Below are 21,971 nucleotides of genomic sequence, written 5' to 3'. Positions count from 1 at the left end.
AGCCGGGTGTGGTGGCTCACGCCTGTAATCCCAGCACTTTGGGAGGCCGAGGCAGGCGGATCACCTGAGGTCAGGAGTTCAAGACCAGCCTGGCCAATATGATGAAACCCTCTGTCTTTACAAAAATACAAAAATTGGCATGCGCCTGTAATCCCAGCTACTTGGAAGGCTGAGGCGGAAGAATTGCTTGAACCCAGAAGGCAGAGGTTGCAATGAGCGGAGGTCGCGCCACTGCACCCCCTCCTGGGCGACCGAGCAAGTCTCTGTCTCAAAATAATAATAATAATAATAAGTATAATACAAAACTAATACTTGTATAATATTTAAGTATGAAGGAAACATCTTCACTATATTACCATAACTGATCTTTTAGTCTTTCCTGGCTATCTATATTTGATCTACTATTAAAGGGAAAAAAATAAATTCATGATAAGACATAGAAAGGGAGGCAGCGCCTATAGTCCCAGGTACTCGGGAGGCTGAGGCAGGAGAATGGCATGAACCTGGGGGGCGGAGCTTGCAGTGAGTGGAGATTGGGCCACTGCACTCCAGCCTGGGTGACAGAGTGAGACTCCATCTCAAAAACAAAAACAAGAAAAAAAAGAAAGGGAGGCATTTGATGAAGTGACAAAACTTACGTATAATACAAAACTTGAATCTCTCAATTTTTCCAAACAAGCTCTTTGTCATAGGCTACCGTAAGACTTTAATATATAAACTTTATCAGAAATGCCAATACCTTCATTGCTCTGTGGTTTCTGTCTTTCATCAAAGAAAGGCTTAATGAATCATTTTCATCATTCTATTAAATGTAAAATACGAGGGGTGTCCAAAAATGTATGGCTCTATGCTGCCCAGAAAATATCAAACTCTATTCTAAGTCAGAATACAAGTGTTCATAGGTCACATATGCTCAAACCAATTTGTATGATCAATTTTCACAGCTGTATAAGGCCAAATACATGTTATAAAGGTGAGAAAGATAAAATGAAAAAAAAAAATACATGTTGGCTTAAAATCAGAAGCAATCGCTTTAACTTCAAAACGAAAACAGGTAGGCATTTATTACTCCATGGAATCAGCAAGCCATTTCCTTTTGTATAACATTCCTCTCAGGTTATTCAGAAGCATACTATGTTATGAAATTTAAAATTTTAAATGTCTAGAGTGTAAGTTTTCTAACACATAAAATTTTTAAGTAAAGTACGGATAAAAAGTATAGCCACCTGGTGACACATCATGACAACACTGGAGAAAAATGACATGCTATGGGATAAAGAATAAGGTATCTGGGGAGACAGAAAGTCCTGCCTTACTATACTGCCTTCAATACTTACTAGTTTCTGAATCATGGCAAGGTATTTAATCTCTTTGAGTAGTAATTTTCTCATCTTCAAAATGTAAACAGAGGTACCACTTTGCAGGGTTGTTAGGAGAGCTACAGATTATGTACATAAAGCACGGTGTGCTGTGCCTGGTATAGTGTATGTGCTCAAATAAAAATGGTAATAATTGTTATTATTTCTGGGTTTTTCTGATTTCCCTTTATGTATTCAATTTTGTATTTTTTACTTCAAATATAACACCTAACAAAATAAACTTGTAATAAAATGTATAAAAGCAAATATATTAACTTTCTATAGATATACCTATAAAATTCAGTATATACATGATAGTTTTGCTTGGATTACATTTTTACTTCTTTGTTTTCCATGAAGAAAATCCTTGCTGCTTACAAGAACATTTGGCTTTTCTCACTGTCTGCCAGAATACACGTTTAGCTCACGAATGTGAATGTGAAATATCAACTCATGGAAACTTGGCTGCAGAATACTGTTCTCCTTACCAATTTTACAACTATGTAAGCAGGGCAATCAACTATCACCAAAACACAGTTATGAATATAACTGGAAGGAAGAGAACTTTTATGAGAAATGATTCTTAATTACTTAATAGTGATTAAACTCTCAGCATTACTTCCTCAAGGCCATCAGAGTAGTTAGCATGAGCTTTAATCTTAGTGTTCGTTTTGCTATTCAGTAAATATATTACTGAACTACCTTCTACTAAACACATATCACCCCCAAGAAAAAACTACATGTAGCTAGTGATAAAGTGAGGAGTTAAAAATAGAAAATACTAACTTGCTCAATGAAGAACAGAGAAAGCGAATTAAAAGATATACAATTTAGCACAGCACATTATTTGCATTTTGAATTGGCAAAATATAGCCAGCAAGTGAAAAGCTGATGCTTTCTAAATTGATTAATATAGTTAATAAGAAGGCAGGTTTATTTCATACTAACTGCTACTATGTGTTCCAGGTGCCTAAAAATACAAGTAAATATGACAAAAATCCTTGTTCAAAATAGACAAAAATGCTTCCCTTACATTAGAGCAATGTGAGACAGACAATAATAAATACTTTGTATAAGTAAACTATGTGGTAATAATATTCACTACACTACACTTATAAGCACTATAGAAAAAAAACAGCTGAGTAGCATAAAAGGAGGTAAGGAGAATCAGAATGAGAAAATGGCTTGGAGTACCTACAGTGTCAGATGGTTGATATAATCTTTTCCTACGAGGCTCAGTATTATTATTGCTTCAGATAAGAGAGATTTATCATATGAGTATTCCTAGTTCTAATAATTACTAATAGCTTCCTATAAGCCATATTATAATTAGTGATAAAGGGGCAGACGGTACATATTTTCAGTTTGTCAGCCATACAGTCTATGTAGCACTATTCAACTCTCCCATTGCAGCATGAAAACACTCACAACAGAAAATGAATGTAGCTGTGTTTCAATAAAACTTTATTTCTAAACACAGTCATAGAGCACAGCAGTTTTCCAATCTTGGCTTAGTTTAGCTAAATGCCTTAATTCTAATGTTAAATTTTCCTGGTAGTATAAACTTATCATCTATTTCCTAGTGTTTAACTTCAATTCTAATTGTCTAACAAGCAAAGATAAAACATAAATACAACAACCCACACACATATACCACTTCAACCTCCCTCTACCCTCCCCCTTCTTCCCTCTTTTTCTTTTTCCCCTCTGTCTTTACCCAAATCACTTAGTAATATGATGCAAACATCAAAGAATGAATTCTGGTTTATAAATGCAATAGCAAAAGGACATCAAAATATTACATACACAATTCAAAGACATTAAATCTGATACAGAATTTAAGAATAAACCTCATAAAGTTATTAAACTCAAAATGTTAGGCCTCTACTAGTCTCTAAAAAAATCACATATATTTTATTTTTTTAAAAATGCGTTAAGCCCCAAAATATAGAATTAAAAAGCCTGAACTCCTAGAAATTCCCAAAATATCCTAAACATTCATAGAAATATAATTTTGCTCACCTTCTCCAAACATTAGCATTCTATTTTCTTCAACTTTCTACTTAGGTAGAATATTCTACACTTTTAAAAAATCCTATTACAAATATTCTGTTTTGTTCTCATACAAAAAAAAAAAAAAAAGAAGTTGCAGAATCAAGACTTCCAAAAGGCTCCAGTTTTACAGCTGGCTTATTATTGTCTTTTCCATAACAAAACATACCTCTGAATAAGTCTGTCATCAAATATCTCCATGTAAACAGAAACAACATGTAACTTTTAGGTCATAAATTTTACTGGCATAACAAAAAGGTAAACATTATTACTTGATATGAAACATAATTATTGATACAAGGCACTAGTCTGGTTTACCTGCACTGTCCCTTCTAGGAGACAGGAGTATAATCTAGCTTTTATTTTTTTAAGTACGTTTTCATAATTTTAGTTATATTTAATTATGAAAATCAGATTAGAAACTGCCAATATACACATAACAAACTGATTTTTGTTGCTGAATAAATTCCCTAAAAGATTTACATGTAAAATATCTAGTTTGCCAGTCAAATTTTTATTAAGAAATCAAATTCTCTAAGAATCTTTCCAGCACTAAAATTCTACTTATTTCTGCCCCGAAACTTGGGAGTAATGATGGCAGCAGTGGCCCGTCTGGAGCGGCCGCTGTGAAGATGCCGGCCGCACAGGGTAGGTGCGGCTAGAGCTGCAAGCTCCGCCAAGCCGGCAGGGCTGGGAAAAGGCAGCAGCCCTGGCCCCTACTGAGCTGGGAGGGCGGGGCTCACTGCAGCTGTCCAGCCGTGGCTCTGGACTCAGGCATCCTTACGCTCTTGGGGGCCTGGAAGCCCTCCTGCCCCGACAGGCTCTGAAGCGCCTGCTCCTGCTCCCTGGCCACTCCCTGATTGTGGCGCAGGCTCTGGGCGGAGCAAAGTTGTGGCCAAGCCTGGGTGCTGTCACAACTCAGCTGGATGTGCTTGTGCTCAGGGACACATTCAGATGTCAGCCCCCAGCCACCTTGAACCCCTCTGGACTTTGGGCACTGGTGAGCATGAGAGGGAGGCTAAGGAGGGCTGAGGGTGGTTCGCCATGGGCCTTTGGGCACCCCTTTGCACAAAGAGCCTGGGGGCCATGAATGGCACGTTCTTGGCGACAGGAGGCAGAAAGGCTCCTGGGTGGAAAGGGGCGGGTCCCTGGTGAAACCCCACCTTCAAGGCAGGGCCAGCCTGAAGCCTGGGGGCTGGACTGCCAGTTCCATGTGGCGTTCTCCACCCAGAGTGAGAACTTAGGGTGCTTTCACTGGGCCTGCCCATGGCCACCCATGGACCAATCAGCAGGCACTTTGTCCCTTCTGAGCCCATAAAATCCCCTGAACTCAGCCAGACTTGGACAGACTTCAGGACTACCAGCTGCAGAAAGGAGCTACCTATGTTGGGTCTCCTGAGAGCTGTTCTGTTGTTCAATTAAGCTCCTTTCCACCTTGCTCACCCTCCAGTTGTCCACATACCTCACTGGTCCTGGACGTGGGACAAGAAGTCAGGACCCACCAAATGGAAGGAGTGAAAGAGCAGTAACACAAACAGGGCAGAAACACACCCCCACCCTTACTTGCCACACTGAGGGTGACGGGAAGGAGAGAAGAGTTGCAGGCCTTTGGGGAGCCCGGACCTAGGGGCTCCCTGAGGCAGGGCTGTGACACCCTCTTTAGGGCTCTGGTTCCTGGCTTCTCTAAGCTTCTGGGCACCACCGCGTTCCCCTCATCCAGTCACAGGTGCACACAGTGGAAGCTGTGCGTGGTACATCTGGTCCAGCCACAGCCTTACATGGAGCCAGTACCTGTTATCAGTGCCTGGAGCTGCCCACCCCATGCAGCAGCTTGTGTGCCTGGCTGTGCACAGTGGCCAGAACCTGGGCTCACTCGCCCACACAACCCTCACCGCTCCATGCCTGGCTCGTCCTTGGCAGGTGTGGGATCCAGGCCAGTAGCACGAGCGGAGTGCAGCCTGCTGGGCCAAGTGGGCAGGACAAGCTCAGTGGGTGTGAGCAGTATTCAGGCCCATGGAGGTTTCCGGCTGGTGAAGCAACACTCCAGGCCCCCTTCTTTGCTGAGGTAGTTCTGAGCCCACTGAGGCAATAACAATGCAGGTCTGTGTAAATGGGTTGTAAAAGATAGTCAGAGGCTGGTAAAAGAGCTGAGAAGCAAGAGGCCTTACCTCCAAGTGAAAAGAAACTGTTGCTGAAATATAAAGCTGACATTTTCCTTTGTGTTCCGAATTAAACAATTTTTTTAGTGTGGTTTTTTAATGGCCAGGATTAGGGTATACCCCACATATTGTAAAATTCAATCTCTTTACTTTTACAGCTAGAAGGGTTCTGACAAATACAGGCATACCTCCAAGATACTGCAGGTTCAGTTCCAGACCACTACAATAAAACTAATATCACAATAAAGCTAATATCACAATAAAGCAAGTGACAAGAATTTTTAAATTTACCAATACATATAAAAGTTATGTCTACAGTATATGATAGTCTACTAAGTATGCATACCATTATGTCTGGGAGAAAAAAAGGATACACCTTAATTTAAAAATCCTTTATTGCTAAAAATGCAAATGATTATCTAAGCCTTCAGCAAGTTATAATCTTTTTGCTGGTGGAAGGTCTTGCCTTGATGTTGATGACAGCTAACTGATCAGGGTGGTGGTTGCCGCAGGCTGTGGTGGCTGTGGCAATTTCTTAAAAAAAAGACAACAATAAAGTATGCTACATCAACGGACTCTTTCGTTCATCAGAGATATCTTTGTAGCATGTGATGTTATTTGATAGGGTAAACCACAGTAGAACTTTCTTTTTTTTTTGAGACGGAGTCTCCCTGTGTCTCCCAGACTGGAGTGCAGTGGCACAATCTCGGCTTGGCTCACTGCAAGCTCCGCCTCCGGGGTTCACGCCATTCTCCTGCCTCAGCCACCCGAGTGGCTGGGACTACAGGCGCCTGCCACCACGCCTGGCTAATTTTTTGTATTTTTAGTAGAGACGGGGTTTCACCGTGTTAGCCAGGATGGTCGCGATCTCCTGACCTCATGATCCACCCGCCTCGGCCTCCCAAAGTGCTGGGATTACAGGCGTGAGCCACAACGCCCCGCCAGTAAAACTTCTTTTAAAGCTGGAATCAATCCTCTCAAACCCTGCAGTTTTATCAACTAAACTTATAAAATATTCTAAATCCTTGGTTACCATTTCAACAATATTTACAGCATCTTCACCAACAGTAGATTCCATCTCAAGAAATCACTTTATTTGCTCAGTCATAAGAAGCAACTCCTCATCCATTCTAATTTGATAAGATTGCAGCAATTCAGTCCCATCTTCAGACTCCACTTCTAATTCTAGCTCTTTTGCTATATCTACCTTATCTGTAGTTACTTCCTCCACTGATGTCTTGAAGCCATCAAAGTTATCCATGAGGGCTGGAATCAACTTCTTCTAAACTCCTGCTAAAGTTGACATATTTTCACTTCCTCCCATAAATCATGAATGATCTTCATGGCATCTAGAATGGTGACTCCTTTCAAGGAGGTTTACTTTGCCCATATCCACTATTACGGCAGCAATAGCCTTACAAAATGTATTTCTTATATCATAAGACTTGAAAGTCAGTATTACTCCTTGATCCAGAGGCTGCAGATACTGTTTTAGCAGACACAAAAACATTAATTCTTGTGCATTTCCATCAGAGCCTTGAGTAACTATGTGCATTGTCAGTGAACAGTAACATCTCAAAAGGAATTTTTTTTCCCTCAGCAGTAGGTCTCAACAGTGAGCTTAAAATATCGAGAAAACTGTGCCGGAAACAGATGTGCTGTCAACCAGCTTTGTTGTTCCGTTGATAGAGCACAGGCAGAGTAGACTTAACAAAACTGTTCAGGACCCTAGGATTTTCAGAATGGTAAATGAGCACTGGCTTCCACAGAAAGTCACCAGCTGCATTAGCCCCTAACAGAAGTCACCCTGTCCTTGGAAGCATGAAGCCAGGCATTAATTTCTCCTCTCTAGGTATGGAAGTCCTAGATTACCATCTTCTTCTAATATAAGGCTGTTTTTTCTACATTAATAATCTGTTGTTTAGTTAACCACCTTCATTATCTTAGCTACATCTTCTGTATAACTGGCTACAGTTTCTACGTCAGCACTTGTTGCTTCACTTTACATATTTATGTTACACAGACAGTTTCTTTCCTTAAACTTCATGACCCAAGTTCTGCTACCTGCCAACTTTTCTTCTGCAACTTCCTGACCTTTCTCAGCCTTCACAGAATTGAAGAGCATTAGGGCTTTGCTCTGGATTAGGCTTTGGCTTAAGAGAATGCTGTAGTTGGTTTGATCTTCTGTCCAGATCACTAAAATTTTCTCCATATCAACAATAAGGCTGTTTTGCTTTCTTATCATTCATGTGTTCACTGAAGGAGCACTTTTAATTTCCTTCAAGAACTTTTCCTTTGCATTTACAACTTGGCTAAACATTTGGTACAAGAGGCCTAGCTTTTGGCCTCTCTCAGCTTTTGACATGCCATTCTCATGAAACTTAATCATTTCTAGCATTTGATTAATGTGACAGATGTGAGACTCTACTTTTAATCTGAACATTTGGAAACCATTGTAGGGTCATTCTTTGGCCTAATTTCAATACTGTTGTGTCTCAGGGAGTGGGTAGGCCCAAAGAGAGGAAGAGAGACAGAAAAATGGCTGGCTGTTGGAGCAGTCAGAACACACAACATTTATTTATTAGGTTTGCTGTCTTACATGAGTGTGGTTTATGGTGTCCTAAAGCAATTACAATAATAATGTTAAATATCACTGACCACAGATCAAGATAACATATATAGTAATAATGAGGAAGTTTGAAATATTACAAAAATCACCAAAATGTGAAGTGAGTATGTGCTGTTGAAAAAATGGCACCAATGGACTTGCAGGGTTACCAGAAATACTCAGTTCATAAAAAATACACTATTTGCAAACTGTAATAAAGCACAATAAAATGAGGGGTCCCTGTACATGCAGTCCTGTAATCACCACTACAGCCAAGATACAGAATATCTACACCATTCCAAAAAGGTTCCCATTGCTGCTCTGTGGTGAATTTCCTCCCTCAGATCCCCGAACTGATTTCTGTCCCTGCAATCCTCACAATGTCAGTATATTGTATAGTCTTTTATATCTGACTATTTTTACTTAGCATAATGCTTTTGAAATTTATCCATCTTTGCATATATGAATAATTTGTTCCTTTTCATGACTGAGTAGTATTTCACTGTATGGACATGTTGCAGCTTACTTATTCATTCATGTAGATAGACATTTGGGTTGTTTAGGTATTATAAATAAAATTGCTATAAACATTACAAACAGGTCTTTGCTGGACAATTTATTCATTTTTCTTGGGTAAATACCTAGGACTGAAATTGCCAGATACTACCTTAAATATATATTTAACTATATATAAGAAACTTGTTTATTTTTAAAAACGAAACAGATACTATCACTTAAATTATGAATGAAGCTACTACACTGGCTGATGATATGTCATAATTTTTTTTAAGAGAGAACAAACACACACCACACTTGTAAACTTGCATAATTAAACAAGGAATGTACTAGTATTGTGTAAAATACATGTAAAGTGCTCATATTTGACTAAAATTAACCAGATATTATATGTAAAACACATAGCATAAACTTAATGCATACTGCATACCTAATGACTGCTAATTCTCCACTGTTCAACTTTCCTTTTTCCCAGTGCTCTCAGCTCCCCAATCCTCAACTCACACAAACCCACACTTAAATTTGAATCATTTGTTAAATCAGTTATAAAATGGACACATTCTCTGTCTCTCTTCAACTATTATCTCTTAAAGCAAAGCAAGTTTCATTAATTTCTTTAAGCGGCTCTTTGGATAAATGAGGGGGAGCCTGTAAACACAGTAGAGCCTGTACTCAGGAAACATTTCAGGTGAACATCACCATCTTGTGTCAAAAACGAGTAACTGCAATCCCAGAGTTATCAAATAGAAAACAGAAGTCAAAACGTATGAAGGTCCATTGTTTTCCAAATTTATTCTGATGCATGTATCAATTAAGTGTTGCAAAGCTTAAACTCTTCATGTTTTATGAATTTAATGCGTTGAAATTTCAAACTAGATTGTGTATATCATAAAGGAACTAGGTTTTCTATTACAGGCCCCTTCAGATACTTTTTTGACCACACACACACACACACACACACACACACACACACACACACAGAGAATGCCAGGAACAAAATGACACTTCATTATTGTTAATACTTTCTATGTACTTTAAAATTAGCCACCAAATTGCCCTTCTACTAATGACTTTACAACATTCAATATATAGCTCCAGATTTAGGTTGTGGCTACACTGAACATTAGTTCCCAAATATGAGATTAACAATAGAAGACAAGAAACTTTCAAATTTAAAAGTGATTCAACTTTAATCATACAGTTAGATATGTCTATTCTAACTCAACATTATTTTTACATTCATATTCATTAAAAATAGTTACAAGTATATTAAATAGAACCAAAATATTGCAGGCTAATCAGACATCTGTGAAAGAAGCAAGTATGCTGCTTAACGAGTTCTCCTTTTTCAAAGAGTAATAAATTTTAAATGAAAAAGTTAAGGTGTTCTTGAACTGTCAAGCAAGGTTTTTATTACACAACCACGGCCTTAAAGGCTGATTGATTGCTTTTTCTCTTTTTTTCTGAAAATCACATGGTTAATCACTTTTGCACACCTGGATAATATCTGCTTGCTTTAAGATCTGTTTGATGAAATAAATGTTACGATAACAAGAAAGTCTGGGAAGGTGGTACCTAAAAAGAAATAAAACAAACAGAAAACAAAAAACAAAAACCTCAGAAACTTGTTTGGTAAATAACATTGAGAATCTCTATTATTGTCTGTGTCTCTGTGTCACAAAAGAAGATAATTGTAGAGCTTGAACTATATGTCAAAGATTATCTAGTACATTTTTCGCAGGTACAGAAACAGATGCTCAGTGAGGATGAATTATTTCAAATAATACACACTCTGTTAACAAAGCTGGCATCAGAAACTAAGATCTCTGCAAGCGTCTGTCTGCCTTAACTCTTCCATTGCTTGTTTCTGTTAGTTTTGAGCTTTTCTTTCACACTCTGTATAAGCCACTCCAGCCCCTATCATATTTATCCTCCATTACAGGTGTCAAATCCATTTTCCTCAAGACCCATTTCCTCAGCTACACTGTTGGCATTATGCAAAAGCTCCTCTCCAATGCTGTGCACTCTCCAAAACCTCATCCAGAAATCCTAAGGTCTTTGCCCAAAGGACTATAAGCAAAAAGTTCAAAGAAGAAAAATACAAAACTCCTCATACAGTAAGTCTAATATCACAAATTCATGAAACTGCAGCTATAAGGAGCAAAGTATTCAGAAAATTAAGTACATATTTCAGCACTGTCTTAAACCAAAAAGAAACTAAAATAGCTGGTTTTAAATATCTACAGAGTTCAACACTAATCTAGTTTGAACAGTATATATATAATATACTTATATATATACAAGTATATTATAATACTTAACAGTATATATATAATAAAATCTTGGTTTTGAATTTATCTGAATTTCAGTGAAATTGAAATATAAGTCTGTTCACTCTTATTTTGTCTATTTCCATCAAAGAAAGCAGAAAGCATTTCTTTACCCAGATACTATTCTTAACAGGAGAATTTTACTTTCATCTGTTCTTCCTCCATAAATAATCTCAATGATCTAGTTTCCCTTTAGGAGTTCTCTTTGGTAACTCTTCAGAATATCCCCTAATTATCTCCATGTCAATTAAATGTTCCACGAAAGTTCACCTAGATTGGGGATCTTGAACTAGATACTTTAAACTATTTTTTAAAAAGAAAGCTATATAAATTCTTCTTGGTATTTAAGATATATAGTGCCTTTGCTATCAATGAATAAAGAAATACATATCCCACAGTTGATAAGCTGGGAAGATTAATCAAATCTAATAAGATGAATTTAGTAAGAATAAATTCCTCTATTCCTGTAGCCTAAAGCCTTTGTAGCCACAGCCATGGAAATAATTGGGAAATTACTTGGACTTAAAGAAAAGAATATCTGGGAATCATGTGAAAAGTAGGAGAAACTTAGAGGAGCTAATTTTGGAGGATGACTTCTATACCTGGTATATATTGTGCCTCAGTTGCTGAAACTTAAATTAACTGCACAAGCCCAAGGCGTGAAAACTATTATTTAGAAGACTTTTGAAGAAAGACCTGGGCTTTTCACATTTGTCGTTGTTCTTGATGACTTTATTCAACAGCAATCCCAATGTGCAGCTAACAAATAAGCTAACAAAATCCTGGAATGCAATAGTAGAAGCAAGATATTCAGAGTAGAGGCAGCAGGAGTCTCACTAAGTTCTGTACTGATCAGAACACAAACAATCATTATATATTTGTTCGTGGATGTGACAACTTCAGAGAGAAAAGGACAAGAAAAGGAGGTGAATGCTTTAGACGGAAAAAGAATGGCATATGAAATAATCCAAAATGTCAAGCCTGAAAAACAAAAGACTGGTAGTGAGATAAAGTGTAAAGATACCTAACAGCTTTAAAAAATAAAGGAACACCATATAGAAGAAGGATTAAAAACTGTTCTTTACAGATTTTGGAATAAAATCAGGTGGATGGATGTATAGAAGGTTTGGGGAGACAAACAGCTGCTGGTTCATCAGATTAAAGAACTTCCTAATAGTCTGACACAAAAGTGAAATGATCTATTTCGTGAGTTAATAGTTCCCCATCAGTGTGGGTGAATAAGCAAAGGATGAAGAAACGATGGGTTGGGATTTTACGACAGGTGTCAATGCATCAGATGGGTCATCTAGACCATGGAGCCTTCTATGTCCTCTCTAATCTTGAAAAAACCAATTTCTTTTAGACCTTGGGTATTGACAGCAACATGTTATTTTATAATGGTATTACTTTCTCTAATATTAAACATACTTCAATTCATGTTGACAACATCAAATATTATTTACTAAACAAATATATCTGAACACAAAATCTTTCAAAATTTAGAAATCTAAGCCTGAAAATCCCAATGATGCTATATACTAAAAAGGGCATACAACTCACAACTACAAAAAGCTAATAATCAATGGAACTTTTAAGATTCAGGTGCCATGAATAAATATTTACGTTACTCATGTAATAAAAATTGTAGATGTATGGGTTTTAGGGAGTCAGTCAGTTGGAAAAAAATAAGTATTTAGTGGAAAAAAATAAGTATTTAGTGGAAGAAAATGTATTTTAAAAAATTGAAGATTAAGAGAACTTTCAAGAGGGGATGGTGTATACTTGAAATAAGTTAATTCAGCCTCCCTACTATTATTTAAGTTCAGTGTAATTTTTACTCATATATGATTTATAATATATCTTCAGAAAACTTATGTGTTAAACATGTTTAAACAATCTTTAAAAAAACTCTGTGGCTCATTCAACTCAAAATGAATTAAAGATGAATAAAGAGCTAAAACTGAAAAACTACTGAAAGAAGTTATAGGCAAAATGTTCCATGACACTGGCCTGGACAATAATTTTTTGAACATGACCTCAAAAGCACAGACAACAAAAGAAGAAATAGACAAATGGGATTACATGAAGCTAAAAAGCCACTGCACAGCAAAGGAAACACTCAACATAGTGAAAAGACAATCTATAAAATGAGAGACTATGTTTGTAAACCAAACCTGATATGGTGTTAAAATCTAAAATACCAAAATTTATAAGGAACTCAACAGCAACAAATGACCTGATTAAAAAATGGGCAAAAAGCTTGAATAGACATTTCTCAGAAGAAGACATACAAATAGCCAACAGGTATATTTTTTAAGTGCTCAACATCACTAATCATCAGAGAAATGCCAATGGAAACCACAATGAGATATCATTTCATACCTGTTAGAATAGATATTGTCAAAAACATGAAAGATAAATGTTGGTGAGGATGTGGAGAAAAGACACCCCTTGTACACTGTTGGTAGGAATGCAAATTACTTCAGATATTACAGAAAATAATGTGGAAGTTTCTAAAAAATTTAAAATAAAACTATCTTATTATCCAGCAATTCCACTATTGAGTATATAGCCAAAGGAAATGAAATCAGTATGTCCAAGAGACATCTGCACTCCATGTTCACTGCAGCATTACTCACAATATTCAAGTCACGGAATCAACCTAAGTATTCATCAAAGAATAAACGGATAAAGACAATGTGGTGTGTATACAGAAGGTAATCCTATTCAGCCTTTATTAAAAGGAAATCCTGTCATTTGTGACAACATGGATCAATCTGGAGGACATTATGCTAAGTGAAATACGCCAGGCAAAGAAAGGCAAATAGTGCACGATCTCGCTTATGTGTGGAGTCTTAAAAAGTCGAACTTTTCATAAAAGTAGAAAGTAGAATGGTGGTTATCAGGGCCTGGAGGTCTAAGGGAGTTGGGAGATATTGGTCAAAGGATACAAACCTTCAGTTAAACAGGAGGAATTAGTTCAAGAGGTCTATTGTACTGCATGGTGACTATCGTTAATAACAATATATTGTATACTTAAAAATTACTAAGAGAGTTGGTTTTAAGTGTCCTCATCACAAAAAAATAAGAAGTATGTGAAGTAATGCACACGTTAAATAGCTTGATTTAGCCATTCCACAATGTATAAACAATTATCAAAACAACATGTTGTACTCTACAGATACAATTTTTATGTCAATTAAAATAAATAATCTTTTTTAAAAAGAAAACGTAAGGCTCATATATGAATAACAGACATTAAAGACTACTAATCTTCTAAAAACTTAAAAGGACAAATCAAGAGTCAGCAAACTTTTTCTGTAAAGGTTCAGAGTATATACTTTAGGCTTTATAGGCCGTAAGTCTGTACTGTAACTACTCTACTACAGTAGTGCAAAAGCAGTAATATACAAAACATAATCAAATTAGTGTGGCTGTGTTCTAATAAAGCTTTATTTATGGGGACTGAAAGTTGAATTTCATATAATTTTCGTATGTCACCAAAAACCACTTTTATTTTCCTAATCTTTTAAATATGTAAACACTATTCTTAGACAATGGGTTGTGCAAAACCACATGGTGGGTCACATTTGGCCTAAAGGCCATAGTTTGCCAACCCTTGAGATACAGAGTCTTTATCTTATGAACATCGAAATGAAGTAAGACCCATATATGAATACAAACTCTAACCAGTCTCTCTTCTCTCATCTCTCCCAAGTCTCTATCCCCAAAGCCAAAACTTGTAAGGGGCTGCCATAGAAGATAAAGAAGAGTAACTGCCATACAAGTTAAAACACTTGGAGCTTTAAAAAACAAACAAAACAAAAATCCAGCAACAATAACAAAAACACTTATGAGAGTCTTGTATAAAGATGGTAAAGCTGAAATTGGAAAACAACCGTAGAGGACACTTTTCAGTTCTGATCTTATGATGGCTCACCAAAGACTCTTCACATCATTTTGATAAACAATGTGAAAGATTAACCGGCATCCATTCCTTAAATACTTTTGGGAAAATAAAGAATTATGATTCATTTGAACTATTAATGTCAATTAGTCCTTGCCGCTTTTTTTTACTTCTGACTTAGCTGAGAAGAGTAATATTAGAAGAGCAATAGTTATAACAAGGAAAAAAATAGAGAATGAACAAACATTTGTAGCCTTTCTTCTGAGGGTATTTTTGGAACACTAGTCATTTGAATATTGGAAGATACGTATATTTAGCTTTTTATTTGTGGACATTTCTAAATATTGCTAATTAACTTTTTCCCATGTCATAAAACTTTCTAGAAAACTAAATTTTAAGCTGGATGCTGTGGTGCACACCTACAATCTTAGCTACTTGGGAGGTTGAGGCAGGAGACTGCTAGAGTCCAAAGGTTCAAGGCTGAACTACTTTACAATCTGTGAATAGACACTGCACTTCAGCCTGGGCAACACAGCCAGGCCTGCATCTCAAAACCCAACTTCGATTTGCAACAATGTAAGAAAACAAAATGTTATGTCCTGTTTAGCTCATTAAGCACATTTCCTCTTCCAGAAAACCGTAAGGAAAATTAATGTCAATTTACTACCTCCATGAGTCTAACACAACAATAGAAAATAATCCTGAAACCAAATTATTCAAGACTTCCACATAACTTTCACAATTTTCCTCAATTGGGCAATCTTTTCCATAGATGGCTTAAAGTAAAATTTTTGAAGTCCTTCCAATTTCCTACTACAAGAAAACTAGGTTTATATGCTAGGAATAATGCTTATAATTTAATAGTTCTTATTAGGAGCTTGTTATATAGTAGGCATCAGTACTAACATTACCCAAATAAACTGAATTCAAATATATTCACAGAGTTAAAACTATTTTGAGGCATGCTTATTACCTGAGAAAGAAGACATGACCATGTTTTCCTTAAGATTCAACATAAATGTACAAAACATCATGGACTTTTTGTACATTTTGTACATGTAAAGGGGCCACACAGCAGTTGTTAACAATGAAATAAACAACATAAACTCCAAACGTTTGGGCATTGAACTATTATTTGAGGATGAATAATAAATTAGTTGTTTGTTTCTAAACTCCCCTGATGCTAAGGAAATCCAGACCATCAGCAATCAATCTAAAGACAATGAGCCTACTTGACATCACACAATCTCGTTAATCTTCATCTGTCCTACCACATCCTGTTACTCTTACGCAAAATGAACACTAGAGGATGCAACTTCAACTTCTCTTCACTATCTAAGCAGGAGGTAGGAAAAAGCCTAGGCGACTTAGGGACATCACAAGCAATTATTTCACTCAGCCTAGTGTGCTACATCACAGCAAATGAGTCTGACATGTAAATATGACATAGCAAGGAGTAAAATAATGCAGTTTTTGAGCTATGTGTCTCACTTTCTTTGCTGAAACACCAGAATCCCCAAGAAACTTTGGCTTTAGTCTCCCCAGAAGACATGAAACTGAAATATTGTCAAAAAGAGACATTAAATATGCACAACACATGATTAACACAATGATATCAATTTCACTCCTGTGACAGTCCAGGATTTCTCGTTTTAACATACTAACTTAAAATCATCATAACATAGAAGTTGTGGGGTAACAGACAACAAGATTGTAAAATATGCTAGCTAATTTAAAAGGCCAAATGCCTGGATTTAATGTAGCCAAAATTATACTATATATATATATTTCTTTGACCCTACAATGATCTTTTTTAAATCAGTTTTAGCCTAAAAACATAAAGTGTACTTTAACTCTTTGTCACCTCTTTTATTCCTACTACAGTTTCCTCTAGACAATAAAGATGGTAAAAACTGTGTCTATTTCATAACAGGATGTTGTTTCAATTGTCCTTAAAACTGTTTTGTTTCTACTGGCACATTCACGGCACAGTTTGAATATTATGTGCTAATCACACAAAGTGGAAACAACTTTATAGTACTATTAAACAATATAAATAATCTTCCACAGTAGTTCTTCAGAGAAAAAGTAACTAGAAAGGAAATAACACTTAAAATTTTACTGCATATTCTTTTGTATTTCACAAACTTTAGAGGACTTGACAAGGACATATACTTTTGATATAGTATATATCATCTGAGTAGTAACAAAACTATAGTTTAAAAAAATTCACATTCCACATGGAATTCTACCTGAAACAGAAATGAATATTAAACTTTTTTACAATTATCACTAAATACTGAAAGCATTTTCCCCACCATAACTACAGAATATATGCAGCACATTTAGGCGATGGTTCAAAACAAGAGGGAATCAGTGAATAAAAAGAGGGATGTGAGGAAAGTATGGATAAAAGATACATATCTATACATATATATGTATTTTGGGGGGGGAGGAATATAAAGAAAGTGATTTTGTATGAGGGACCCTGTATGGTGGATTCTTGTCCTAGAGTAAAGTAACCGGTTGTTTGAGAGGGAGATGGTGTAGGACAGATCACAAGGTCCAGACATGTCAAGGATGGTCTGTGTGGGTGATAATGGGGTTTGTGAAAGGGAATTTGTGAGGAGAGTTTTGAGTGTGATTTAGCTGGCTATGACTGAAGGAAAACTGTTTGCGGTAGACTTTCTAGAAAATGGTCTAGGTGTTAGAGCCAGCTTTGCTTAAGGTATTAATTTGCTAACTTACCAGAATTTTTGCTTTTCAATCCTGTGATTTATTTCTTTTGAAAGCTTCTCAGATTTGTGTAACTCTCTCCTTTAGCTTTTTTGTCAGCTCCTGTGACTTGTTTCCTCTCTGGTTCTGACTGCTGTTATGGCCTGATACTAAAGTGTTTTGCCTCAGAGGTGTACAGGAACACTGTTTTCTCCCAGTATAGCTTGATTTGATACTCTTGGTTTTTCTTGATATATATACTTATTTTTAGCTTTTAATATTTGATTCCTATATTGCTTAAAATAGTTTTAAGCCACCTCCATTCCTCTCTGGCCTAAAATATTTAATTGGCTATAAGTCCTTTGACTTGTAAGTTCCCTGGCCAAAGGAAATCCTACAGAAACCTAAAAAACTAATTCAGGCCATGATGGGAAACAGGGAGTTGGACACACTTCACTATGCCATCCCTGCTCTTAGAATTTAGGCCAGGTTCAAAAGGTCTTTCAAAATTATGAAAATAAAATGTTGTCCTTTCCCACAAAGAAAAAAAGAGTTCCTCTGTTTAACCAGACTTAGTAAAAACTTAAAAATAAAGATCCCCTGATGATCAATTACAACCCAAAATGGAAGGACCCCATCAGGTATTGTTAAGGACCGCCACTGCTATCAAACATTAGAGGATCACTAGCTGGGTGTCCAGGATTAAACCTGTTTCTTATAAGTCCCTGCAGGCATAAGAGGAAGACACCATAAGTAATCCTTACAAACCTCTAGAAGACTTAAAGCTATTATTTCACAAACACACAGATAAATAATGTGACGCTGTGGGTGGGCATAGGAGCATTAAGTTTTCTCTTCCTTCTAATTATAATTTTCTTGTTTTACCTCCTAGTAAAGTTTGTATCTTCTAAAGTCAACATAAAGATGATGCTGGCACAAGGCTTCCAACTCATCTTATCTTCTGACACAGAAAATGAAAACATCCTGCTGTTGGGCTCCTTACATCAGGTATCTGGAGATTTTTACTCCTCCCATGCTAGGCAGTGCCTATGTTTATAAAATCAGCAGGAAGCACTTACAGACGATAGACCTGTGCCCATCTGCAGCCCTTTAAGATTAAGGAGGAGTTTCTAATCTGAGGGGGGGATGAAGTAGGAGACCAATAGGACTCGTTTTCTGGTGAAAACTCTGCTGAACAAAACAAGATCTAGTCCAGATGAGGTAAAGTGAAGAAAGTGGCCAAAGCCAGCAGATGGCAACAAAAGCGATCTCTAGCGGAGCTCAATGCTCATTGGCATAAGACACTGCCACCAGAACCATAGCAGTTAACAAATGTCATCGTAGTGACTCAAATGGCAGTGACCCAGAAGTTACCCTTTCATAGACTCAATTTGTGTTAACTCACCCTTTAATTTGCATGTAAATGAAAGTGGGCATAAGTGAGTATAAACACAGTTGCCAAAAGCCCATAACTTGCCAACTCTGGGTGCACTGCTTATGAGTCAGCCCTGCACCACAAGGGGCAGTACCAATCAATAAAAGATTGCTGTCTAACACCACCAGTGGGCTCTTGAATTCTTTCCTGGGTGTAGCCAAGAACCCTCCTAGGCTATGCCCCAATTCTGGGGCCGGCCTGTCCTGTATCACCCTGATAGAAACATACCTTCTCCCACTTATTCAATCAAATGCTAATCTAGGTGCTACTGTGAAGGGCTTTTGCAGGAACCTGAATCAGCTGACTTCAAGGTCCAGAGATTTTTTCTCAATAAGACTAACCTCATCAGATGAGTGCTCCAAAAGGACAGGGCTTTTCCTGGCAAAGGAAATTTGAAGTGTGACAGGGATAAAACATAACAGAGTTTTCCATTGCTGTTTCTGATGGTGGAGGAGGCTGTGTGGCAAGGAATGTGGGTAGTCTCTAGGAGCTGAGAGTGGCTCCTAGCTGACATCAGGTAAGGTAATTCAGTCTTTAGTCCTCAGCCCCAATCACAAGTGAGTTGTGCCACAATCATGTAAGCTTAGAAACATGAACTCCTAATGAGAATGCACTCTAGCCAACACTGTGTTTTCAGTCTTTAGTTTAAATCCTGAGCAGACAAACTAGTCATAATGTGCCCATCTTCTAACCTAAGACATGTGAACTAACAAACGGGTGTGAAGCTACTAAATTTGGGGTAATTTGTTACATAGCAAGAAAACAATGCAAGCACTAAACAGGGCAAGTCAGACTGATTTAGAAAAATGCAGTTAAGTTTATTGTAAGCCTTACATCCTACTTCAAGAAATATATCTAATATCGAGGACATCCAGCATTAGGAAGTCAAAGAAGGCTACTATCAGATTAGGCCGTAGTGACAAAAATCCTAAGACATTTTAGAGCTTATTAACCACAGGGAAACCAGGAAATAAATATCATAAAAATACAATGAATTCTTACCAGGAAAAAGATTTTTGATTCAGCACATTTATTTGTGAAACCAGAGGCAGAATTAGGTAAACTTTAAGGCTCTTTCAGCAGTTTCTACAGTCCTTGTTAAGATACAGTCTTATACTTTGTATAGACTTCAGAGATGCCTTAACACCAACCCAGTTTCTATAAATACTGAGAACTCACCTATCTTCTAATAAAATACCGCATCAGTAAGGGAATTTTTTTAAGGTCCAAAGCTTTCCTTCATTTAACCAAAGGATCTTTATCACATAGCAAAATACCTAACCAAAGCAAGGTTTTCTTGCCACATAATAGTTACATTCAAAGGGGTCTTTTTTAAAAATCACATTTTTTAAAACTGAAAGTATGTGTATATGTACACAGGAAGAAAGTAGCTCATAAAGTCATACACAAGGCAATAATATTAATGACAACAAAAAAGGGAAACTGGTTCATGCTCTAAGAGCAAATGTTTACTCAACTTAAATCCTTATAAAATATTACATATTAGATATAAATGAGGCACTTAAATTACTGAACTCCTTTATTAAATTATGACCTAGGGAAAAAGTGGTAGTAATAGTTTAAAAGGATTGGCTTTTGCTATAAAGACACATCCACATGTATGTTTATTGCGGCACTATTCACAATAGCAAAGACTTGGAATCAACCCAAATGTCCATCAGTGACAGACTGGATTAAGAAAATGTGGCACATATACACCATGGAATACTATGCAGCCATAAAAAAGGATGAGTTCATGTCCTTTGTAGGGACATGGATGCAGCTGAAAACCATCATTCTCAGCAAACTAACACAAGAACAGAAAACCAAACACCGCATGTTCTCACTCATAGGTGGGAACTGAACAATGAGATCACTTGGACACGGAAAGGGGAACATCACACACTAGGGCCTATTGTGGGGAGGGGGGAGGGGAGAGGGATGGCATTGGGAGTTATATCTGATGTAAATGACGAGTTGATGGGTGCTGACGAGTTGATGGGTGCAGCACACCAACAGGGCACATGTATACATATGTAATAAACCTGCACGTTCTGCACATGTACCTTAGAACTTAAAGTATAATATAAATAAATAAATAAATAAATAAAGGATTGGCTTTGCACTTATACTACTTAATTTAATGTAACAGCCTGAGTAACTTCTTTAAAAAAAATAGAAGAATCCATTATTTTTATTCTAAATACTTTAAAAACAACAATTAGGACAGTACTTCTTCAAAGTTACTGTGTTGATGGTAACTGGAGTCTAACTAGTACTTGCTAAATAGCTAGAATATACCTTCATATAAATAAAAATGTTGAAAATTCTGGAAGAATAAATTAGATGAAAGAAAGAATTCCAAAGAAATCCAAAACTTCAATTCTCTAGAGAAATATGTTAAAAGTAAGATACAAGATAGGGGAGTAGATATTGAAGAGTTATGAACCACAAGAAATGGTCCTTACTGAACCATAAGAAATAAAAATGTAAATAAAAGCTTTCCTTTGTTCTCTTAATTTCCTTTAGTTTAAGATCCTTTGTAGGACAGCTCTCTGGGTGATCTTGGAATGACCCAGTTCTCTCTCTCCCCTCATAGCTCTCAAGAATAATTGTAGCATGTGCAGGAAATGCAACATCCTGAGACAGGGAGGGACTGGCTGGAACAGCCCAGGTTCTACTCCAGTCCTCCCCTAGAAACTCCAACACTTTAGACCAGTGAGTCTCACATCCTCAGTGTATAAAACCCGGAACAGGGTGCCTTCCAGAGGCCCTCAGCTGCAGTGCAAGTGGGGCACATGCAGTCAAGATTCCATTCACCCAGGGCAGCTTTCCTGAATCTTGAGAGACTGGCTTGCAATGAATCCTAGGCCTCTGTTGTATCTTGCTGC

The 21,971-nt window shown here is 37.1% G+C and overlaps 1 protein-coding gene and 1 long non-coding RNA gene across 5 annotated transcripts in view; one reads left to right on the top strand and one right to left on the bottom strand.

Annotated features, from left to right (window-relative positions):
- SPATA5 (spermatogenesis associated 5) overlaps positions 1-21,971 on the bottom strand; it is a 374,551-nt gene that overhangs the window by 206,178 nt on the left and 146,402 nt on the right. The window contains exon 15 of one of the 4 annotated variants that reach the window (XM_033215188.1): positions 3,286-6,103. The exons of 2 other annotated variants lie outside the window; for them this stretch is intronic. In XM_033215188.1, coding sequence (XP_033071079.1) covers positions 6,053-6,103 — 51 coding nt within the window. In that variant the 3' untranslated portion in view covers positions 3,286-6,052. Of the gene's footprint in view, positions 1-3,285; positions 6,104-9,895; positions 10,269-21,971 lie in introns of those variants that run through there. One more of the 4 variants, XM_033215189.1, reaches the window with a different exon arrangement.
- Positions 4,323-21,971, top strand: part of LOC117085878 — a 40,635-nt gene continuing 22,986 nt past the window's right edge. Inside the window, exons 1-2 of the long non-coding RNA XR_004438114.1 lie at positions 4,323-4,410; positions 18,538-18,653. This is a non-coding gene — a long non-coding RNA (uncharacterized LOC117085878). The remainder of the gene's footprint in view (positions 4,411-18,537; positions 18,654-21,971) is intronic.

The sequence above is a fragment of the Trachypithecus francoisi genome, unplaced genomic scaffold (genome assembly GCF_009764315.1).
Source record: "Trachypithecus francoisi isolate TF-2019V2 unplaced genomic scaffold, Tfra_2.0 Lachesis_group1, whole genome shotgun sequence".
Lineage (NCBI taxonomy): Eukaryota > Metazoa > Chordata > Mammalia > Primates > Cercopithecidae > Trachypithecus > Trachypithecus francoisi.
This window is presented reverse-complemented; position numbering and strand designations above follow the sequence as displayed.